A 14,259-nucleotide genomic window follows, 5' to 3' on the forward strand; every position below is an offset into this window, starting at 1 on the left:
TATTTAAAACTTTCTTAAATTCTTATTTAGCTTTTGGCCACTTATTTTATAGACTTTACATTCTTTAAACTGTTAGTTAGCTTTTCTTTTATTCGGGCATGAAATTTTATTCATCAGATAGTTTTTCAAACTTGTTTGGAAGATCACTTTTAGCTGTAAAATAATTGTAAATTCAAGGATGATTAGAAAATGAGGTGACCTTAAAGGCTCTGCCATGATTGAAAGCATGATTGCTTCCTCATTTCCCAGTGCCTAGACCTACAGAATAAGCCCTATACTGTGGCTACCTTGTATGGAGTAACTATCCAGAGTCAGACCACAAGTGGGTAATCTCTCATCTTCTTATCTGGAGAGGTTCCACTGGTCTGAGCTTTTTGCCAACCTGTCAGTTGTCACCCTTGTGTCTCTGGTCTTCCTTATCTGGAAGACTAAGTGAGGCTTTTGAACATGAAAAAGTTATGTACCTTTGTAGCATAGGCTCCAAAAAGGAGATAAATAGAGTGTTATGTGAACAGTGGGAGATAACATCCTTTGCAAAAGATATGTTACTCTTTTCTTTCTCACTGAACAAGTGAACAATGACAACGTTTTGCTTCTAGCAACTACATTATATATCCAATCAGCATAGCAGCAGGAAAAACAGACTAGGCCTTGTTGCTACGGCAACACCTTCCTTCACTACTTACATCAATTTTAGAATAGGACAATAATTATTAGAATAGGGTTGCACTTGCCATTATGGAGTTGCACTTTGTTGGCTACATAATGTCATGACATTCTTTCTCACACGCAACCCATGATCTCCAATTAGTTACAATAGTGGTAATACAAACTCTTTTCAAAGGTACTGAAAAAGCATAAAGAACAGTTGATTGCTACCATCACAGAAAATACACCAGTGTTTGGTGTGTATATATTTGTACAGATAGAGATTCATCAGCAACAATTAGCAGAATTCAGGACTTCTTCAAATGTTCAGATTTTGGACTGGAATAGAGAAGAATTCCAGGAACTTTAAAAGGTTATTTTCTATTTGAGGAGGACTTTTATTTAACGAAAGCGATGACAAGGTCCTTCCACGTTGCTACCTAGAAAACTACATCAACGTGTCCATTGAAATTCCCAAGAGCCAAGTATACAACTTAAAAGGTTCATCTTACTCAATGGTCAATTCATAGCAATTGGTTGACAATTACAGCTTTCACTTTGGTTTCCTTCTCAGTTTTGTCTTGCAGTTCCTATCCTAGTATTCATGTAAGCAGGTAAAAGACTGTTGGCTCTTCTTCAACCCCACTTCCATTCAATAACACCTAGTATTCTCTTCAGAATACTATGCTTGAAACCCTATCCTAAAGCCATTATATGTCATTTTGGGTTGTGTCTCTCTGTGTGTATTTCTCTCTCTCTCTCTCCCTCTCCCTCCTTCTCACCACCTCTTCAATCCTCACTAAGTCTAAAAAAATTTCCACATTACTACACTCTTCATTCACCAAACGTTCAGAAGCAATTAAAGACAAGCCATGTTTGTCTCACTTCTGCTGACTTGAAATACTAATGAACAAAAATCACTGTGCTGCAGTTCTGCAAGGAAAGATACCTCACCTCCACTGCAGACAAAAGACAAGAGAGGAAGTAACTTCTTCTTCCCAGCAGCATGATACTTTGCAGAAGTTCTTCCAGTGCTAAAAAGAACTAATTTTCACCTTTGCTTGCTTTGTCTGGGCTATTGGTGTGTGTAGGTATAAGTTAGCATTTCTCCTAGGACTTGAAGTTCAGCAGCTAGGAGAAAATGTGAGGCAAGAAATCCTTTCTGTGGGGAAATTAAGCACAGCCCCACTATTAATTCCACAAACCCCAGCTTAGTAACAGTTTAAAGCCTCAGCACAACTAAGTGAGAAATAAATTGTTCACATTGTGGGACCCAGAAGTCTAGAGTTACTTTCAAATTTGGGGCAGTATCCTTGTGATAATGTCTTAAGAACATGTATTAATCCACATATATATTCTTATTTAATTTCCATCCTGTATTATGACTTTGCATGGTAAAATTCTTAAAGCAAAATGTGTTTCTTTGGAAAAGTATCTCTGCACATTGATGGTACAACGTAGGTTTCCAAAGTTTGCAATAACGTGACCCTATAAATTGAATGTATGTGTCTTCCCCATTAATAAAATTAAAAACTACACTAGGGATAAGAATGAGTAAGGAATAAACATACAGTTTACTTTTAATAATTTAAATGTAATCTTACATATAAAATAAAATTAAAATTGGAGTTTACATGACAAAATAAACCTAATAGGAAATGAGCAAAAAAACAAGTTAATTTGAAACCATATATTTATTGGAAGAATGCTCTTGCTTTCTTTTTGTTAATCACTAAAATCAGGATTTCATTTTGAAGAGAGCCACTCTTTCACAAAATCAAGAAGGGGGTGGGGTGGGGCATAGAGTAGGAAACAAAATAGTGTTTAATTAATTAGATTCTGTGGGGTCCTTGGTGTTCCCTAAGCTTCATGGTTTTATTGCATGATGCAGATGTTTCATTACCAAACTAGGTAATATCATCAATGCACCATCAAACCATCAAGCTCAGAGGACACCAAGGACTCCAGAGTTCAACCCTGAGCTACCAATATTTTCTTCTGTTGGTGATTGAAAGCTTTTAATTGTTCCTAAAATTCTGTAGGTTGCAAAATGATGGTAGACTTATGTTGCTTTTGGTGCGCTCTCTGCTACCATACGGTAGGTGCTCTAAAAGTCAGAACCTATCTTCCATTTCTCTTCCAGCTTGGCCCTTGTAAATCTCACCTTCCTTCCAGTGGTGGGTTGCTACCAGTTCGCCCTGGGTCGGGAGGCTCCACCCATCTGCCCGGATGCTTCTGCACAGAAGCGTCGTGTGAGTGTGCGAGCACACACATACCCACGAGCGGTTTGGAAACCCGCCCCTGCTTCCTTTCCACTTGCAATTTCCTCCTCTGTCCTTCCCAGCCCTTCCTCCTTTCTCCTCCCCTCAGCAGAATAAGGGATAGAACTTTGCATATATGCTTTATAAGATAAATAGTCTTTAGGGGGGAAAAAAATCAAAGAACACCCAGGCTTCATATTAGGCTATGGAATAGCACAGTTTTGTGACAAACTAGTAAGCTTGCTTGGAGGACTTGGGAGGGAGGCACTGTCTAGGAATCCTCTATCTATTGTCTCATAATCCCCCTTAAAAGTCACAACCCATATAGATAAGAAATGCACAGGTAATGATAGTAATGATGAATATTCATTACTATCCTTGGTGGTGCAGCGGACTAAAGTGCTGTTAAGTAGCACTTAGCTGCCAGCTGCCTGCAATTACTGTGAGTTCAAATCTCATCAGGCTCAAGGTTGACTCAGCCTTCCATCCTTCCGAGGTAGGTAAAATGAGGACCCGGATTGTGGGGGCAATAAGATGACTTTGTATAAAAAAGAATACCGCTTAGGGGGGGCCAAAAGCCCTACTAAGCAGGTATATACAAAAGTATGAAGGCTATTGCTTAACGCATTGTAAGCCGCCCTGAGTTTCCGGAGAAGGGCGGCATATAAATCGAACCAATAAATAAATAAAAAATAAATAAATATTCCTGATGCTATAATTACCTGTTCTGTAGGCTTGGCATTTCCAAAGTTATGAGAAACCAATGATTGCTCCAGCTCCCTGATTTTTCCCATATCTGTAGTGCCGCACTGCCATTGGTTACTCCTTCATTTTCTTGTACAGTGAATGAAATGCTACCATTGTAATGGCCAAAAACATATGCTGAGAATTGGACCTAAAGTGAAGATAAAGTGGTGAGACAGAGAAAAGCTGTATATGAGGTCGTTTATAAGTACCGTATTTGAGGACTATAACCTTGGTTCATAGATTTAAAAGTTTTATATTCAGGGGGGTCCTGTTATGAGCTTCATAAAAATAATATCACACAGCTTCCTGGGAATGAATCACATAAAGATGAGAAATATAAAAAGAAATCTTGAATCAAGCATTTGTACATTCATTAGCCAGACGCTACTCTGCCTTTATGATTTTTATCACATATAAACTGGAACCAAATTTTCTGGTTTTGAAAAAGATAAAGCTAGCCAGAAAGGATATCCATTGCTGCAGGCGTATGGAGGAAGCAATGAATGAGCTGATACGTGAACAGGAAGCTGTGTGATCTCAATTAATGCTCTGTTTCCTCTAATGTGGGCAAAAATGAAAAGCCCTTGGAAAAAAAAGGTATTTATTTGCCAGGCCAATACATGTAATTTTTGAACCAGAGTGAAGGCAACATTGTCACCATCATGTATCAGAGAAGAACTTAATGAAAAAGTGTCACTGAATAATTAATTACAATAGAATAAATTACTTAAATTTATATGCCACCCATCTCACTGTCGGGTAAATTGGGGCAGAAGTTGAAAGAAAGTTAACACGTTTTATTATGGTTTTAATTCCCATGGAATAACATGTACTTCATCAGATCAGATGCATGAAACTTTACAGCTGATCAGTGTAATAATCATTATCATTCTACATGGATACAAGAGAGAAAAAATGTCTGCCTTTCAACCTATGTGTATTCATAGTCCTTAACTTACAATCATTTGTTTAGTCACCATTCAAAGTGTCTATGGAGATTCTCAGTCACCCAGGTCATGGTTGTCCCAAAGGTGCTTTTTCCAGCGGTGACATTCGGCTGGATCTATCCGGATCACACGAACCGGATAGTCTCCGCCAACCCCCTGGGATGTCATTATGTCCCATTTTTGACCCTCCGCGCATGTGCAGAAGGCTCTACACATGTGCAGAAGAGGCGTGTGTACTCACATTTCCGAACAGGTTGCAAAGGTAAGTGTATTTCACTGCTGGCTTTTTTAAGAGGCACTGAAGAACTGAATTTTGCAGTAACACCAGAACAGCTACCAGTTGTAGATCTCCTTACAGCCACAGAGTCAGCCATCAGGAGCAATAAACTGGCAGAACCACAACAATTAAGACCCCCTGCCCAAAGCTGAAAAGTTTCTTGGATGAGAAGCGAAACGTCTCCAAAGAAAAACCAGAAAGTCCAATTGCCTCTTGAAAAAGCACTTTTGGGACACCATTCAAAGTTTATAATGGCACTGAAAAAAAGTGCCTTGTGACCACCATTGTAACTTTCCGAGGTAAGTGATCAAACACTGGGTGCTTGGCATGGTTCCAAGGTCCTGAGGTTCTGGGATTGTCATCTGCAACCTTCCTAGGGAGCTTCTGACAAGCAAAGTCAATGGGGGAAGTTAGATTCACTTGACTGCATGATTCACTTAACAACTGTAATGATTTGCTTAACAACCATGACCAAAAAGGTCATAAAATGGGGGCACATGACTTAACAACTGCCTTGCTAAACAGAAATTTTGGGTTCAATTGTGGCCATAAGTCAAGGACTACCTGTACTCATTTTCTCTCCTCTGGACAGGGGAAAGGGGAAACCAGCTGAACTATTAGGATATGAATTTTTGCTTAATCTAATATAAAAAATCCCTGGTATACACAAAATCGTCACATCTTTACATCGCTGCATAAGTGGCTTGCTATTTACTTTTCCTTTTTGGATTTTCCAGATGGCCAGTCTTAATGCTGTATTAATCTAATATTTATGCTACATTTCTTTATTCTTTCCATTTTTATTTCTATAGTCAAAACATTCAGGAGGGCAATATGTTACAAATGAATTAAATTTCCACATCAAGTATGACAAATTATTTTTTTTAAATTTAAAAGATAATTACTTATCCAGCTTTTTGCTAAGTCTTTCTGTTTGAGAGGAGGATGAAATAAACAAGGCGAGAGAATCGAATAACTGGGCTTGTATAAGGAGAGAGCTTGGTTAAATTACAGGAACGAGAGAAAGATCCTACTTCTGAGTCCTTGTATCACTTTCAAATGGCAGAAGTAGGCAAAGGCTTAATAAGCTAATCTATGAATAAGCCTTTTGTCTGTACTTGTGCTCCCTTTGGTTGTTTCTTTCTTCAGAGGAAGAGCAAAGAAATCCAGACATCTCTTATCATAGTTATCCATTTCATCCAAGTTGAGAAACTATGGTAACTAGCTTTAGAACAAATCAGGGTATTATTCGCAAATTTAAAGCTGATCTAATATCCTGCTATTTCTACGCTTCTTAATCAGACCTTGCTAATTCAAATGAAAGGGGTCTCTATTTTGTTAGCTCACTCTAGGATAAAGTGTTCAGGGGGGGGAAAAGTCTTTTTCATACCAGAGTTGAATCTGCTGTTACTCAATCATCCCACTTCTGTATATCAGTTGCATGAACACCTTTCCAACTTTGATTATAACACCGAGGTAGCCCAAAGCTTGTTTGAAGAGATGTTTGATTCTCAAACCTGCAACTATTTCTTTCTTTCGTATAATTCGTGATATGATCGTTGACCACAGAAAAGAGTTTGGCAGTAGAGGTATGCAAGCTGTTTTACTTTTCAGCTTCAAAGAGGTTGTTCTAAGTAGAGTTTTGTTTCACATGCCCACAATCTTGGATCATGGTTTGCAGAACAAAACATTGTTATTTCGAGCATCATCATTTGTGGATGTTGCAGCTGTTCTGAGGGCTGTGATTAGGCTGTTATTTTGTGGTTTGGGTTAGTTTCTTCCAAAACTTTTCCATGGTCATGCCCCAGTTGCTGTTGCCTTAACAGCAAGATGGAATAATGTGGGGCACAGAGCAAATTTGAGGTGCTAGGCAACAGGCATTTGAGAACACATGTTTCAGCAGAGACATTCTGGATCTGAAGAAAGAAAGAGATAAGCCAGGACTGCTGTGTCTGGAATTGGTTAACCTGTCTGGCTGTCTCACGCCACTCCTTTTCCTACCTTAGGAGTCATGCGTTATCTGTTTTGCTTTAATTTAATTTTAAAAGCAGTTAAAAGGAAGGAAAGCGGAGACAAACATCCACATATGGGTTTTCATCCACTGGAAGAAATGAGTCAGCAGAGGCAAGGACGTAAAACGTATTTTAATGCAGGGATGCTGAATCACCTGCTTAGCTGGCAGCAGAGGAAAAACCACGCTGCCAACTTGTGGCAATGCCCTTGCACTTAAGCAGAGTGAAGTGCCTGTTAGAAAGGGAAGCAGTCATCAGTAGGTGAATGCCAAAAAGGTCTCCGAACTGATATGAGGATGCCTTTGGACGTTCAGCTCTTCCAGATGATGGCTGGATTCCAACATCTCTTCTTAGCAGGTTGCCCCCCCCCCCATGCCTCTTTCCAGCACTCCCTGGGATAGAGCTGGTGCATGATTTCGGGGTTCCCTGGACTTGTAGCTCTTGCTTGAGAAACAAGCTTGAGTGGCTGGGGGTTGGGGGCTTTGCACAGATTCATTTTGCGCATCAATTACATCCTTTCTTAGACTGGAGCTTTTGAAGATCCACAGTTTCCCCATATTACAATGCTTGTGCACTGATGGTTGGGATGTCATAGGAACAAAGGAACATTTCCTGCTATATTCTCCTGTATCGTCAAGGCAATCTTGCTCTCAAATTTCACAATCAATTTGATTTTTCTTTTAAATCAGAAAATTGAATCCAACAGTCAAATAGAATCATATGCTTGTTTTTAAAAAAAATTTTTTTTTAAAAATGTTTTGTTTTAACCTGTAAAATGAAGTGTTTTAATATTTTTGTGTGACCAGCCATACGCTAAATAAATAAATTTTTAAATCAGCAACTGGATTGGAGCTGATTGCACGCCCTGTTTCTATGGCATATACAGTGGTGGTTATTAGGTGTAAAAACTGTCACTACAGATCTTTTGTGCAGAATCATTTTGACACTCTTGACCAAACTGAATATAGTATGACAAAAGTCACCCACACACAAAAATAGCCTGCATAGCACTAAAATCACATAAAAACATCTGCAAAGTGAAATTTAATTGCCTAAGGAAGAAGTTAAAGTACCTTATAAGATCCATTGGAAAGAATGGCTGGAAGGTCAGTGCTGTATGCCCGGGAAAAACCATCTGTGTGTTCATTATTGACATGCAGATACAAAAAATGACCTGGGGAAAAAAATTGGAACTAGATTTCAGTGGTATTTTGGGACTAAGCTATAGTAGAATTTACAATATATTAGAACAAACATGCTGATGCTTCACCAAGGATATTATTTTATGATATTCTGGAAACTAGAATATTTTACAATATCCTGAAGGCTAACCTAAAATAAAGAGAATTAAAAAAAAAAGAGAATAGGACAAAATGCAAAAGCAAAAGATAAAAAGAAATAACAAGGAAAAAGAGTCTGATTTCTTTGTAGCAAATACAACTGTGATTACAAAATGATCTCAATCTAGGGTTACAAAAAAAACTCTATTTTTTTTTTGGTCTATTTTTTCTTGATCATCGAAACCGTAGTTAGTTTTTCTGCCTCATACAAAAAGTCTATAAGAAATTTCCAGTCAGCCATGAATGTACTGTAGATGTCTTTTCTCTCATCACAGAGGTGACTTTAGTCATTTTAGCACTCATTCCTCCATCATGGGTGATGCCACACCTTTCCTCTTTTGAGCACACAACAATCTTATTGAAATTGTCATACATAAAAACAAGGTTCCGTGACTTTCCCCCCAGATGCTTATCCGTTGATCCCAGAATAAAAGCTTCTGGTTTCAATTGCACATTAATCTTTAAAATCTTTTAATACATATTCACTAAACATGATAAAATATCCCTTCATGTTGTTCACATATCCAACCTAAATTTGAAATACCTTCATATATTCTAAACAATTTCTACATCATTTTATAAACATTCTCTTTAACACTAGACCTTATTATAAAATTTCTTTCAATCACATATTTTCCCATTATTCCATTTGTATATTGTAACCAAAATTTTAGTCAATTTTATCATACATTATTTCATTTGCTATTCTTCTGTCTTAAATTTCAACAAACATTTATACATTTTAACAATAACCTGTTCATCATTGTACACAGTTTTGTTTCAAATTCAGTCTTCAATTCTTTTATCTACTTTTATCTACTTTAAACCTTTTCAATAATTGTACATAAGAAAACCATTAGCAAATACATAAATTTGTCTTTATTCCATATTCTCAGAATGGCACATCTAATGTATAATCTACATAAAGCTTAGCTTTGACATATGACAAATATCCATGTCACCCAGGGGTGGGTTGCTACCGGTTCGCACCGGTTCAGGCAAACCAGTAGTAGCGGTGGTGGAAGGCTCCGCCCACCCACCCGGACATCATCAAATACACTCTGGACATGCGAGCAAACCGATAGCAAAGGTAAGTGAAACCCACCACTGATGTCACCCAAATCTCAGTTCTTTTAATTTAAGTGACTTTCTGTACCTCAGCAATTCCCAGCAACTCTCTTTCATCCAAACTAAATAATAAACAGCAAAATATAATTTTAAATCAGGTAAACCCAATACTCCTTTTTCCTTTGCATCTTGTAATATCTTATATTTAATTTGTGGTCCCCGCCCCATATAAATTCAGAATTATCCTTCTGTTCTGCCATTGTTTAAATGATACATTGGTTGTCAAAACAAAACTGGTATTGCCTAGAACAAAAATTACTAACCATCTAAGTAAAACATTCATTTTTATCACAGATATTCTCCCCAACAGTAAGAGTTCCACTTTATCATATTTTAACAATTCTTTTTTACCTTTTTTCAGTTTTAAAATCCATTTTGTTTATCAGTTCTGTTTACTCTTGTATTTTCATACTTTTCGTAAACATATTTCTCACCGGAAGCTCCACATTTTCCATAATACACATGATTTTATATATTTTAGTTTCCCCTTAGCTAATTTTGCTTTAAACAACAACAACAACAAAAAACGTAAATGCTATACTTTTTCCTTGTTGGGAGTACTCTGATTCCATAGACAGGATACCCAAGCTATGTACTAAGGGAACCTTGCAGGTACAGTATGTGGAAAGTCATAGCCTTGTTAAAAAGCATAAGGAGAAGAGAACAAAGCCATCCATTCCTATGGGTTTCTTGGTGGGACTTGAAATGCACAAATCCCTCCCTCAATAAAGCATGAAGGGAATGGAATCCTTATTAGAACAAGGGAAGAATTGTAGAGGTCCATCTCCCTTTTTACCTTTCAAAAGAGATATTCTAGAGTAGCTCTTAACAAAGGTGAGGGAATTCTCCCCAACATCTTATAAATTAAAGGTGGGTGTTCTCACTTTCTCTCTATAACTATTTATAGATTGTCTTATAGCATTCTCCTGAAAAACCCAAAGCTTCGTGTTTCTCCTTAGGCCATTTTCTGGTCTCATACATAATGAAACTGTATATGTTTTCCTTCACAGCTGCAAACTCTCTCAAAGCAGCACTATGAACGTCCCTCTACAACAGATGTAGCTCAGAAGCACACAAGTTGTTCAACGTTTCAATAAATAAAAGAATCCCAAATGGGAGATACCCTTCCAGCTAAAACAGAAGGTGAAGAATAAGGAACATACCTCCAGTGGCTTGTAAGGCAGATCCTCCAATCTGGTTTTCGTGCATCCTTGAAAAACCACTAATAGACCAGGAAGAATTTATATTTCCATCTATTGTCCAACCACAGGCACCTTCCTCAAAAGAACAATGTGCCCCCTCTGTTAGGCTATCTGGAAAAAAGCAGTAATTTTTATAAGAAGCAAACAAACAAAAAGATCAGCACAGTATATTGTGAAGTACAGTTAACTTCATACAGAAACTCATCACTACAGAAAATTTACATTTCTACCAAAACTATTAAATATTTTTTTTCTTATTATTCTTAATATTAAATGTATAAACTGAAAAATTTCAACTGCCTAGGAACCAGCATCCATCAAAATGTCAAGGCCCAAATAGTAGGGTATTTTCTGATCTAGGAAATAATGCTAGCATTGGAAATAATAGTCATTTGTGAAAATAACAGCAAATGTTAGAATAATAGAGTTGGAAAGGGCCTTCTAGTCCAACTCCCTGTTCAAGCAGGAATACCATTTCAGTCAAACTGTTGTCCAATCTCTTCTTTAAAAACTCTAGTGTTGGAGCACCCACAACTTCCAGAGGCAAGTAGTTCCACTAATTAATTGTTCTAATTTTCAGGAAATTTCTCCTTAGTTTTAGGTTGGTTCTCTCCTTTATTATTTCCATCCATTGCTTCTTGTCCTGCCTTCAGCACCTGGCAATCAATATTTTTTGTTCCTTCCTTGCTGAAGTTTTTGCAGGATTAATAAAGAACAAAAGGTTGGGCTTAATATTTTCTTTCTTACAATAGTGGACAAGTAAGAAGTCTCTGAAAGAAAGAGACAGGTAAGTTCATATTTACCACAGAGGGATTCATCTTCTTCTTTGGTTGGACAATCAGAATTGAAACTGCAAACCTCTAGATGGCTGACACAGCCCTCATGTGGGCAGGGGATAGGAGATCCCTTATCAGAGTTGTAAAGATCTTTATCTAAAGGAAAAACAAACAAACAAACAAAAATATACAAAAATTACTTAACGCATTGTAAGCCGCCCTGAGTCTCTGGAGAAGGGCGGCATATAAATCAAACCAATAAATAAATAAATAAATAAATAAATAAATAAATAAATAAATAAATAAATAAATATCAATACTTAAATCAGTCTTCTCTGACTTGACTTTTAAAATGTACCACAGTTATGGCCTGGACTCTGTGGTTATGAGCTTTCTAGGATGAGTATCAGTCTGGAGGAAGTCTGATAATGCTTTTTACCATCCTCTGGATCTACTCCAAATGTGCAATGGATTGAAACCCAAACTAAACTGCAACCAATGGGTATATGCAACCTTCAGGCTAAGGTCACCTAAAGTTTTAAGTAGTAAAGAGAATGGGCACATTTTTCAGGTTTAGGGAAAATCCTACCTTCCATGTTTCCAAACCTAAATGAAGGCTTAGCACACTTTGTTTAATTTCCCATTGGAAACTGGTGGAAATCTTCAACAGTTTCAGCAGTTTGGGCTGTGTAATGCCGGGCGAGCTCCATAATGCCTCAAAATAGGGTTTAAGGGGCCACGTATGGCTTGAAAGCCACAGTTTGCTTATTTTGGTTAAGATATAAAACAGTAACATTTAAATTGATAATAATAGATTTTAAAGTTATTTACTTCACAGCTTGTTGCTGAATCTTAGGCCAGAAACCATCAGTGGGACGTTTATCTTATCCAACAATCACAATTTTTCAAATGTGAATTCCTACATACCATGAAGGCAATTTTGAAGTTGCAATGATCCCAGCGCCAAAAACCCAGAATTCTTTTCATCACAACTTGAATACAGCAAAGTGATCTCAAAAGGCCTTTCCATTTGTCCAATTGAGCCTATTAGAATTTTCCATTTTACCCTGAAAATCAAAGCAGTTGACATGGTTAATAAATATGTTTATCTATAAAAAGCTAAGTCCTAATCACCATAGGACTTCACATACTGTACTATACCATAGATATAGTATGGTGATTAAAAAAACTAAATGTGACAGACAAATGGATGGATGGAAATGAAATGAAATGAAAGGGAAGGAAGGAAGGGAGAGTGGGAGGAAGGATGCAAGGAAGGGGGAAGGAAGGAAATATATAGGAAAAAAAATGAATTCATATAACTATGAATGGTTATGTAATTAAATTTTCAAGTTTAAGATTGGACATAGACCATATTGAAACAGATTGCTTCATCTTCTAATTTTTAGAACAGAGACTTTTCAAAGATTAATAGCATATTCCTCTCCAAGATCCATTCCTTAAAATCAGAAGAATAAATTTCTTTGCATTTATTAAAATTATTTCGTCATGCCCCCGGCTCAATCAAGTCAAAGCTTTTCATGAGGAGACTAATTCCACATTCTCGGAATACAGTTCAACATCACATTTTCCTCCTTGAAATCTGCAGTGTGAACATTGTTTTTCTAAGTATACAATATTTATGAAGCTTAATAATGCAGATATACTGTAAGAGATGATATACATATATATTTGTGACAACTATGACCTGGATGACAGAGAATCTCCACAGACATTTGGATACTAGGGGGAATTAGGAGGAACTAAAAATGACTATTAAAGAAGAACACTTACATTTGACTTTCTAATACAGAATGGAGCAAAATATCTTAGCACTGAATATATTGAAGGATATTTTTGAACAATGGAGCCTGAAGTTAATTTTAAGAATATCTGACTCTGTAGATGGATTGTGTTTAAAAGATATTATAGAAGAGGAACAAGTTTTACCAGACAAGACTGAGAGTGATTTGAAAGTGGGTTTGAAAATGACAGGTTAAAAGATTGATTTGGAAAAAAAGTTACACTAGACAAATAATGATGTTTTCATAATGAAAAGGGACGTATAAATAAGACATCAAGAGTGACCTGAATAACTTTTCTATATTGGATTTACAAAACAGACTTTTAAAATGGAGTCTTTGAGGCTCCCTCAGTTTGGTTGTTTGCTTGCAGATATTTCATTACCCAACTAAGTAACATCATCAGTGCTAGTGAGTGCGGGATTTTCTCCCTGTTTATAGGCATTATTGTTGAAAGAATAGTCATTCTTCAGTGGACTTTTGTCTACATAAAACTTAAGAATGGGAGAAATTTGCCTAATCTCCAGAGCATTCACTCCTTACAATAAAACACTTAAAGATTTGAGGCATAAAGCCAGGCAAACAAATCTGTCACAATTTTTCAAGCCAGTTTGAGAGGGAAAATTGCCAACACCTTCAACAAATCGTGAAAGCCAAAGTTGTGAAGTAGAACTGCCTAGTATTGATATGTCATCCTTGTTGATGCCTTCTAAAAAAAAAGTTTCACCAACCTCTCCCTTGATTTTCATGGTGCAAGCCAAGGTCAAGCGGTGTCTTTAAAGAGAAACACACATAAAACTAGATTATGTATTGATCAGTTGATGAAATTGTGACCAGAGGCTTGCAGAATCCTATATGTGTATTTCCCCTAGGAGCAATTCTTCAGTATTCGCTAATTCAGTAATCACAACAACTTCAAATAACATACGGTATCCACCACAAATAACAATACCAATATATATTAACTCATGGTATATTTTTTGATGTTGCTCCGTTTTTGCCCTTAACACAACTTGCATAATTACATTAGGTCTTTCAGTTCTTAAACAACAGTACTTATGGATGTTTCCTGCATGTTCTTCAGCCCTCCAGCTCTGAATCATCATTGTGTCACTAGCA

The 14,259-nt window shown here is 36.9% G+C and overlaps 1 protein-coding gene across 4 annotated transcripts in view; it reads right to left on the reverse strand.

Moving 5' to 3' along the window:
- LTK (leukocyte receptor tyrosine kinase) overlaps window positions 1–14,259 on the reverse strand; it is a 113,183-nt gene that overhangs the window by 47,392 nt on the left and 51,532 nt on the right. For all 4 annotated transcript variants that reach the window (XM_034417804.2, XM_034417806.2, XM_087875964.1 and 1 more), the window contains 5 exons: window positions 12,266–12,405; window positions 11,366–11,494; window positions 10,524–10,673; window positions 7,966–8,066; window positions 3,632–3,804 (listed from right to left, as the gene is read on the reverse strand). In XM_034417804.2, coding sequence (XP_034273695.2) covers window positions 3,632–3,804; window positions 7,966–8,066; window positions 10,524–10,673; window positions 11,366–11,494; window positions 12,266–12,405 — 693 coding nt within the window. The remainder of the gene's footprint in view (window positions 1–3,631; window positions 3,805–7,965; window positions 8,067–10,523; window positions 10,674–11,365; window positions 11,495–12,265; window positions 12,406–14,259) is intronic.

The sequence above is a fragment of the Pantherophis guttatus genome, chromosome 1, assembly GCF_059756535.1.
Source record: "Pantherophis guttatus breed Tessera chromosome 1, ASM5975653v1, whole genome shotgun sequence".
Classification (NCBI taxonomy): domain Eukaryota; kingdom Metazoa; phylum Chordata; class Lepidosauria; order Squamata; family Colubridae; genus Pantherophis; species Pantherophis guttatus.